General features: G+C 35.1%; 1 protein-coding gene across 1 annotated transcript; it reads left to right on the forward strand.

Annotated features, from left to right (window-relative positions):
* The first annotated feature begins 2426 nt into the window (after positions 1–2426).
* LOC113779632 (E3 ubiquitin-protein ligase WAV3-like) lies at positions 2427–7249 on the forward strand. Its single transcript, XM_027325292.1, has 2 exons — positions 2427–2950; positions 4906–7249. Exons 1-2 carry the CDS (start codon positions 2696–2698, stop codon positions 6844–6846), a joined length of 2196 nt encoding a protein of 731 aa, XP_027181093.1. The 5' UTR covers positions 2427–2695; the 3' UTR covers positions 6847–7249.
* Positions 7250–10922: the final 3673 nt, after the last annotated feature.

A 10922-nucleotide genomic window follows, 5' to 3' on the forward strand; every position in this document is an offset into this window, starting at 1 on the left:
TATGTTAAAAAATTTTATTGCAGGATCAAATTCAAATATTGGAATAACATTTTTATTTGTCTTTTCTATATGAAAATCAAGGATTACTGAATTTAGTCATACGTTTTTTTTGGTTGTTTTCATAAATAAAAAAAAAAGCATTCAATGGGTCTTGAATAATAGACAAATCATTAATTTCATGATAACGGTTGTTTTCCCGTTTCCTATCAGCTAATGAAGAAAGGAACGAACAGCACAGACGGCAAGTTATCGTGGTCTTCCTTTACGTTTAAAGTTAATACAACTAATTAAGGCACCGTTTGGCTTGAAAGAAAGGAAATGAGAGGATTCAAGTGCAACAGAAAAGAGAGAGCAGAGGAGATCAGAGTCGGTCCATCTTGTTTGGATTACATAAGAAAAGGAAAGGAAACTATCATGCCTTAGTTACCTTTTTATCCATAATTTAAAAGTTCAGTTTATAAATGCATAATTGATTTTTTAGAAAATTTTCAGTGATCTTAATGTCATTTCCCTCTGTTTCTATCGATTTTTGGACAGAAAACAGGTTGACAAAAATAATTAAATTTTATCCCTCCCAATACCTTTCTCTACTCAAAAATTAATTCAAACATCACAAATCTTTGTCCCATCATCTCCTTTCCTTTTCTTTCCCTCAAATTCCTTCAAGACAAACAGTGCCTAAGTCATCTGGAAAGCAATAGTGTTTTTAGTTCATGGGGTCCAATGTCCCTACATTTTGTACTGGATTAGTTTACCAGTCTCATGTGGCTTCATATGTGTTTTTCTTTATGTTTGAATAGCTAATGACTCCAAAAGTCAAAGTGAATTAGAAATAAAATATCATAAACACATTTTTTCTAATGTGTAGTCAATTTGGGATGTTACAAGACATGGGTCGATTACCTATTAATGAAGCACATTTGCCAAATTATTGCAAATCATTTTCAACACGTTATTATCGCGAGATAAGAACGTTTTTACCATTTTTGTTCTTTAGGGCCTAAGTTGGACATATGTATTTGTCAAATGTCAATTTTCTTGTGCTTTGCTCACCGCTACTGGTTTGACTGTGGTTTTACGCCATACAATTTAACAAATGTGAACATGAAAGAAGAATGTTGTGTCCAATTTAAGATGTCACATAAAATTAATAAGGGAAATGTTATCCACGCTCCGTTATTTGCACTCTCACTATTTATTTTATCATATAATCTAACAAATAAAAACTATATGATCAGAATGACAACATGAGCGTGATTAACAAATATAAGAGTGTAAATAGCATTTTTTTCAATTAATAATAGGACTCGTAGATCTTAACTTAGAATCAGAACTGACAAATACAATTTCGAGCTGAAAATTATAACTTTGATGCCATTTCGAGCTCATTAAGAAAACCATTTTTTTAGACATTTAAACATTATATTAATCTTGTATACACTGAAAGTATATAAATTATCACTGTTGGATGTATGACAATTAATTTAAATTTGAATTTAACATCTAGATTTGTACATGTGTTGTACAAGTATATATAAGATTAACTTTTTAAACATTTAACCAACATGAATACAACAATTATGATCAGATTAAAAGGTAGTTCAAAAAAAAAAGAAAAAAACGTATTTAAAGAATTTTGTGAATTTTTTTTTTCTAATTAATATGTTTACATAGTCCAAAGATACTCAAGTTTACCCAAAGTGAAATTAGACACTACTGTAACTTTTACCCAAAGTTATAACAGTGTGATAGCGGCACATCAACTAATTAGTAGTCAGAGTAGTACTTATATGTATGTAATAATTTCTTCATCAACCAAATTTTAGTCTTTTACCCACAAACCAAAACCAACTTTGATTCTGACCTGAAAACGGCTAAAACCAACCCATCTTATTCAACGGAGACTTATGGCACTCGCGGAAATTAACCCAAAAAAACAAGGGCAAATGCGGAACGTAAGGTGTCTAAAAAGGTAAGAAGCCACGTAAGACGGTTGCAGCCTCCCACAAAGGTCAAACCATATCCCTGCTATGACCTAGCCGCCAATCCCAAGAAAGCTAGCACTTGTTTTCCAAAGCTACCCCCATCCATCCACCAATGAGTTCCTTTTCGTTAAATTTTTTGTCCACATAATTAGTAGTAGTGTCTCAAGTAAATTTATACATACTTCAAAAAAATCATCCACTTATGAATTTATGATTTACCTCTCTTACCCAAAAAAAAAAAAAAAATTGATAGTAGTTATTAGATTATAAAACTTGTTGGTTCTAGTTGTTAGGTGGTTATTTATTTTTCACTTTTGGATATGAAAATTAACTAAATTCGTCCCATTGCAACTAGGTCGTTGTCGGGTGTACCAATGAGAACTTTATATAGTCGTAAACAAATGGTTTTGTCCAATATTAAAGCTATTGGGTTCCGTGTTCAAAGATACAACACCACTAAATCCAAGACCAAGAGGAGGAGCTGTTCTACCATGTGTTGTGTGTGCAAGTAGAAAACGGCCAAAGCTGACCCAAGAAAAGCTCAAAGATCAGAACCCATCTCAGGATTTGCATTTCATAACCTCTCCTGCAAACCCATTTGAGATTTGCTCCAATGATAGCCTAGAGAGAAAGATATAGATATATTTGGTATATGTTGTTTGTTATGCATATTTTCTGGATTTAGGTGGCGGGATTCTTGAGGTGGATCAATGGGGAGTAAATGGAGGAAAGCCAAGTTGGCTTTAGGAACGAAAATGTGCCTGCATGTTCCCAGAACAACTGAGGAACCCTCACCGGCGCCGGCCCTGGCGCTGGCACCCACTTCTGCCGGCAGATTTTCCGACGCTGTCTCGTTGTCTCCAACTCCTCACAGGGGGTCTAATTGCCGCTTGGATATGCCCACCACGCCTGTCCCTTCTTCTTCCGGCCTCCGCCTCCCTAAGCACTCCTCCAAATCTTCCAAGGTTCCCTTCATATTGCATAGCATTTTAATATGTGGCATGGTTACTTGTTTATACAAGCTTGTAAATGTTAAATTACGTATAAGCAGAAATATGAGGGCGATTTAATCAAATCTGGAAGAGTAGGAAAGAAAAATCAATCTTGACTTTTTGTTTGCTACTTATTATAGGAGATGAGGTTTGAGTGTTAAGTAGTATATGTCTTGTTTGTTTAATCAAATCTTAGTTTGTTGCATAAAATAGCGGAAAGTGCCTAGTGTTTGTTATTTGAGCCTGCAATAATAATGCTAAATTATATTTTCTCCGAATTATCGGATCTTTTTTGATTGATATAATTCACATTGCATCTTTGATCTTTCCTCAGGATGCTTGGTTTTGTTATTGATGAATTTGAACATTCGGATATACTAATAAATATATTAACTACTAAATGGTAAGTATATTCTTTACTTCTTTTACTTTTATCTGATGAGTTTGTCGACTGGGATGGTTGTGATTGTCACGTGGGGTAGGAGGAATAAGGTTTGATAATGGTGATAATAGCTACTACGCGAAATGGAGGCAAAATGAATTGCGATGGGAATGGGATAATAATAATGTGATGTGGTGGGGATAAAGTGGGGGAGTATCTTTTGAGGACCATTGTCCTCTGGCCTTACAATAAAAGGGAAGAAATAGTATTATCTTTCCTTTTATTCCCTCTTCTTCTTGGAGGTGAAAGTGCTTTGTCTGGTCAGCAACTGCACTGTTTCACACGCATGACAAATACCAATTTTGTTTGCCATCTATTCACCTCTTTTGATGGCACAGATCAACCCAAAAAAAGCCCCGTGGACCGTTGATTGACAACTTTTTTGGAAATAATTTACATAAAAGTGAGGTTGGGGGATGGGAAAGAAAGGAAATCTAACCATGACTAATGATATCAAATTACTTCTTTTGATAATTAATACATGTGCTTGAGAAATTTTTTTTTAACCTCTTTTTGTTGCCTTGGTGGCTTGCATAATCAGACTTAAGACTTTCCTCCATTAATTACCCTCTAAATTGAAAAGTTGGTTTTGGGTTTTCCCCAACTTTTTCATGAGTTGACCGCCTAATATTTACTTTACTTGTTGCTAAATGACTTTGACATGCAATAATTCGGAATGGCGGAATTATCAACACAAAAAAGGAGGAAAGCCATATTGTATCTGCTGTTCTTTTGTCTTTGATAAACTAATATTGTAAAAATGTGGCTGAACTTTAGTGCCGTTACTGCATCACTTTTGAAATTTTTATAGCTCATCTGTTGAGACTGTTCGTCTTTGTCATAAAGTTTTCTATTCTTATTATAAACTTTACCTTTTGTGCTTCCTCCGAACTGAATTTCCTGAGGAAATCGTAAAAAATATTCATTAGGGCATATGGGGTTTTTGTTTCTGAATGCACTTTGGTCCTTTCTGAGGTTTAAATTCTTAGGTCTAAGGGCTCCCGCTTTTGGAATTCTTTCCCCAGTGACACATTAGCCAAAAGAAAAGTTTGGAAATCAGTTGTTATAATTTTTATAAGCAATATGAATTGGTTGGCATTTATGCTGAGATTCTTCCATTTTTTGTTGATTCAATGTCATGGACAGATGGGTGCGTATAGCAATCAAATTTAGGTAGAGGACCTTAGGTCTTTTCTTCCTGCTCAATTGCAGTTGATAATTTGGACCAAGTTTACTGTTAGAAAATCAGTGACGTTAATGTCATGAGAGTCCACTTGTTCTCAGAAATATTTGCAATGGCAGTCAGCAGTAAGTGCATCTTAAATGTGATCAAGAATCTTGCTGGGTACTGTTGATCAATGAAATTGCAGCATGATGCACAAATTTACATTTATCTGTTCAGATTCAAGTGTTGTACCACTGTAGTTCATAACTGTGGATCCTTTATATGGGCCTATTTTTACCTGCATTTCATGGTTTGTTGCAGAAAAACTGTGCTATATGCTTGAACTCGATGAAAGCTGGCCTGGGCCATGCAATTTTCACAGCTGAATGCTCTCACTCATTTCACTTCCATTGTATCACATCTAATGTAAAACACGGAAACCAAATTTGTCCCATTTGCCGAGCAAAGTGGAAGGAAATCCCTTTTCAGAGTCCTGCTATTGAGGTTACTCGTGGAAGGACAAGGATTAACAATGTATCATTGCCCCAAAATGATCCTTGGGTGACTGTTTTAAGACGACTGCCTCCTCCACGAGTGGATACCAGCAGACATGTTTCTTCACTTTTTCAGATTACGGAGCCAAGTGTATTTGATGATGATGAAATCATTCATTACCAACCTGAAACCATGGAAAATAACTCATCCTTGAATGATCTAATAGCTGACAATTCTGCTGGAGCAATTGATCTGAAAACGTATCCAGAAGTGTCTGCCGTTTCAAAACAAGCATGGCATAGTAATTTCACAATTCTAATACATCTCAAAGCTCCTCATACTATTGTCCCAAAGCAAGTTCGGGTAGATCAATCTGGCTCACAAATGGTACCTCAGCATTCTCGAGTTCCTGTTGATCTGGTTACAGTGCTTGATGTTAGTGGTAGCATGGCAGGTACAAAGCTTGCTTTGCTCAAAAGAGCTATGGGGTTCGTGATTCAAAATCTAGGGCCTTCTGACAGGCTTTCAATAGTAGCCTTTTCCTCCACTGCTCGCCGTGTCTTTCCACTTCGCAGGATGACCGACACTGGAAGACAAGAAGCTTTACAAGCAGTTAATTCACTGAGTTCAAATGGTGGGACAAACATTGCTGAGGGCCTAAAGAAGGGCGCCAAGGTGATGACTGACCGTAAGTCTAAAAATCCTGTTAGCAGTATAATGCTACTGTCTGATGGACAAGACACGTACAGTTTGAGCAGTCCTGGTGCAGCGAATAGCCGAACTGATTACCAATTCTTGCTCCCAGTTTCCATGCATCGTGGTAGTGGTGCCTACAGCCACATACCTGTCCACACTTTTGGATTTGGTGCTGATCATGATGCTGTCGCAATGCATTCAGTCGCTGAAACGTCTGGGGGAACATTTTCTTTCATAGAAGCAGAAGATGTGATTCAAGATGCTTTTGCTCAATGTATTGGTGGCCTTTTGAGTGTTGTGGTGCAGGAATTGCTAGTGCAGGTGGAGTGCATCCACCCCAGATTGCGATTGAGTTCAATAAAAGCAGGAAGTTACAAAACCAGTTTGATATCTAATGAAAGGATTGGCTCTATTGAAGTTGGAGATTTATACGCTGATGAAGAAAGAGATTTTCTAGTAACCACTGATATTCCAGTTGATAAATCAAGTGATGAGATGTCACTGGTAAAGATCAAGTGTGTTTATAAGGACCCTGTATCAAAAGAGTTAGTAACTGCGAATCATGCTGCTGAGGTCAAAATTCTGAGGCCTGAAACAACAGGACAACTTGTGGTGTCAATGGAGGTGGACAAGCAGCGAAACAGGCTCCGATCAGCAGAGGCAATGGCAGAAGCAAGAGCTGCTGCTGAGGGTGGCGATTTAGCAGCTGCCGTGTCTGTGCTGGAGCATTGTCGTAAACAGTTAGCAGATTCTGTCTCTCACAAAGCTGGAGATAGATTATGTATTGCATTGGATGCTGAGTTGAGGGAAATGCAAGAGAGAATGGCAGATCGCCAAATTTATGAAACATCTGGTAGGGCTTATGTTTTGTCAGGACTAAGCTCACACTCGTGGCAAAGGGCGACAGCCCGCGGCGACTCCACAGATAGTACAAGCCTGGTGCAGGCTTACCAAACTCCGTCGATGGTGGACATGGTTAGCAGGTCTCAAACGATGTTAATTGGGAGTCCATCTCCTCGACGTTCACTTAGGCCAGTACGATCATTTCCTGCTCGACCAATGCCAAGGTGATTCTTTGGGCCCTGCTGGGAAAAAACTTTCCTCAAGGGTGTAGATTTTCCTTAAAATGCACGTTATTTTGGTTCTGCATTTTGCTTTCAGTTTTGGGATGGTGGGAGCTAACTTGAAGAGAGAGAGAGAGAGAGAGAGAGAGAGAGAGTTTTGGATGCTTACAAGGTGATGGGTATACTTCAATGTTGGTTGTACATGAATAAAGAAATGGGAAAGCCGGTATATTTGGTTTCTCAGAATTGGTTGGAAAGGGAGAGTTCACAAGGTTTGATTAAATGGTCTGTATATAAGGAGATTTTGTTGCTTTTCTCCTCGGGGAGGAATGCAGGGGTATAGCCTTTTCTAATTGTGGGAATACGGGTTATTATTCTTCACTCAATATATAAATATCTTCTCTTGATTCTTTGGACGTGTCTACATTAGAAGAAAAAAAAATTCTTTTTCGGGAGTTATTTACTTTTGCCTTTGGCACTCTCTGTTGGCTAAGCGCCTATGTGAAAGGCAGGGAGAATTTACACAATGGACCAAAGAAATCATCTTAGCTTGATTGATTTTAAGCTCATATGAAGATGGTTGCTTTGCAAAACCTGCCCGAAGCCATTTATCACAGGAGTATTATTTTACGCCTCTGAAGCCTAATAATTTTTAATCGATTCCTGGATTTTATTTTATTTTTTTTTTGACATTAAGGATGATAACATGAGTTAGATTGGTGGAGTAAGCATAAAGTGGATGCTGCAAAATCTGTCATTATTCGTAATACAATTGCGTGCCTTTGGAGATAAGAATCGCAGGCTATTTGCAGCTTTCAACAAGCCCTTAGCACCTTAAATTTGTTTTTGAGCCTTCGAGGCGGCTGTTTTGGGGGAATTCCTGTAGTGCTTGCTCACTTCACATTTGATTTTACCCAGAATCAAGCTTTGTGGTACTAGCGAAACTGGAAAAATAGATAGCTTTTTTTTTTTGTGTCGGCAACAATATATTTGTATAACCTACTCTATCCTAATCTAGGGGGAGGGGAAGCCTAAGGAGGCTGTGATATGGGGCTAGTGGGTATACAGACTCAACTAGATCAAGTGAGTGTTATGTCACAACCCTTAGATTTTTTTCGCTGCAGGTGAGGGTTCAACCCTCACCTGCAGCTCAGGTCCCTCCTGATGGCACTGAGCCATTGGCCTAGTGGTTAAAAAAAATAATAATAAAAAATAAAAAAATAATTGTGAGATTTTATATATATAACTCTAAAAAGCACATTCATTCAGAGTCATAATATCAGATCTGGATCAGTTCTTCCTGTGTTCGTATTGGCCAATGATCTGAACAAAGGGTATCTTAATCAACTGACACTGCTATAGAACAAACAAGATCGTATTTGATAGTGTAAAATTGGTTGCTTCTACTGTCGAAAGTAGAGTGAATTCTCCACCGTGGGCAGAAGAAGTGTTTACAAGACAACTCAGCGTGGACATCTTTCACATGTCAATTGGGGCCCAATTGAAATAAGGCAACCGGCTGTAGGGTTGGCTTAACAAACCTGGCCTTGATGATGGATGGAACCCGAAAATCCTGAGTGAATTAATGACTTTTTTGCGTCAAAACCTGAGTTTTGTTATTACTAACAAGGTGCTTAACATACTAGACGGGTTTTCAGAATTACGATCCCGAGCTTAACATGCCATGTTGGTACCAACTGGGTTATGATTATGAAATTAGTTTCTTGTTAATTATTAGTATAAGAAATATTTATAGTTGAAAAAGATTCAATTCTTGCATACTAAATAATAAATACTTTTAAGAAAAATCATTCAAAATATCTTTCGTATTTCGTTACATAAATTTTTTCATCTTCCACTTTTAAAATATTAACTTTATATTCCTTATAAATTCAATTTCACAAATTTTGATCTCAACCTAAGTTTCAACCACTTTTTAGTCTAAAATCACCACATGATTCATATGCAATAGTTTTTATATATAAAAATGTCAGATTTTACTTTTTTTAGTGGCAAAAATAAATATGAATTGACAAAAATGAATATGGTTTCAAGTTAGATTTGGCTTGTTTAAGTGCAAAAATGAATATGAATTTGAGCATTTGTTTAATTATAAATGGGATCTAACTTTTTTACCTATAAAAAATGAACTTTCTTTTTACCCTCATAAAAACTACTTTTACTTTAACTATCTATAACTATTCATGACTATTTTTACTTTTAACTATTTAAATATATGTTTTCAAAATAACTACCTATAAATATTATAACTACTTACATAAAATTATTTTATGGAAAATATTTAAAAGATTAAAATTTTTTTGATAATAAAAAATGTTATTTAAAATATATGATCATAAATATTATATATTTTTTGATTGCACACACATTGGATGTGCATGAGCACTAGTTATAATAGAATACCTAAGAAAGTTTACGCGACAATAAATCATTGGGAGTTTAAAAAATGTCAAATCAATATGAACTTGATATACTTTAAACTATTTAGATAAATAGATAGAAGACACACACTTCATGATAATGTAGAACAAATGGGACCTAACATTAGATTAAAGTGAGTTAATGAATCTTGTGCATGCTAAACAAAAATGTCTTCCGAGTTTCCAAAGGATAAAGACACCACTTTAAAATAATTGGGGATGTTGCATTGGGTCAAGAAGATCTTTTCCATTTACTTATCATGTACTGCAATGTATAAATATTTATTATTATTTTGAATTGATATATAAATCAATGCATATTACGGATCAAAATGCTAGAATATGTTAATTTGAATGTGAGATTGTAATTGATATTTATCTGTATATCATTGCTTTGCATGTTTCAATGGATTTGCTATCATTAGATAATCCATATCACAACAAAATCTTTAAATTTAGCACTTACTTTTTAAGAGTAAACTTTGAATTTTACTATAATTTGGCTATCCTTATCATTAGATAATGTTAATATATTAAAAAGTCTCAAATTTTGACACTATTTTACTAGTCAAATTTGTGATTTTATAGTCTGTCATGTCCAATACAATTAGTTGCGAAATTAGGACTTAAATTGATAACCATCTAGTTATTTCAATAGTTGAAAGGTTCCATCTTTGAAACATTTGCATTATGTGATTTATGTTTATGATTATTTTATCTACAATCTCAATTCTAGTTTCTTGGAGTACTATTTAATTATGTTTACAATTACTCATTTACAAATTCGATATCGATTTGAAAGTCACCATGTTACATATAAGATTGCTTATCTAATTTCTAAATTTAAATTAAAATCTACCAGGTCAACAATGTCACGATTCTAGTTTCTTGAACTACTATTATGTTTCTGGTAATTCTTCTATAATTTTGATTTCAGTTAAAAAGCCACTATTTATGCAATATATAAAGTTAGAGGGATCTCAATTAGTGTAAACTTTTTTATGTCATTTTTTAAACTTTAAATTTTATCCTTAAAAAAAATTAGTTTTTGCTTTGACTACTTAATCACATCTTGCCAATATAACTATGCATAACTATCCCAAATATTGTAACTACTAAATTACAATAACCTTATAAACCAAAATTTTTTAATAAATGTATTTACATAAAAATAAATTTTATATAAAATAAATTTTTTTAATTATTTATGTATATAATTACTCATCTATGCCAACTAAGAATTAAATTTAAACTATCATAATTTTTTTGTCAGGTAAGCATTTACAAATTAAAATTGGAGTACACAGTTTTATTTCTGCTTATTCCAAGGATTATTGCATCTGACTAATTTTCCTACTCTTCCTGCTCTTTGCAACTTGTTTCCCGCCAATTAGGCATGGGGAGCTACTCCCGAATTAATGACAATTTTTAGGTGCATACAAATGCTCATAAGTTATTGAGGGGCATACATGTTATTTTTCCTAAAAGTACAATGGATCTTGCGTGAAACTTCTTCTACCCGGTCCGGTCACTACTTTTAATAACACTACCACGGATCAACTCTGCAGTCTCCAGGCTGCATGTATGTACTCTGTAGTCTGTACCGTACCAAAATACTAGTCCCTGCTGTGTTACTCTAGAG

This window comes from Coffea eugenioides, chromosome 1 (genome assembly GCF_003713205.1).
Source record: "Coffea eugenioides isolate CCC68of chromosome 1, Ceug_1.0, whole genome shotgun sequence".
Lineage (NCBI taxonomy): Eukaryota > Viridiplantae > Streptophyta > Magnoliopsida > Gentianales > Rubiaceae > Coffea > Coffea eugenioides.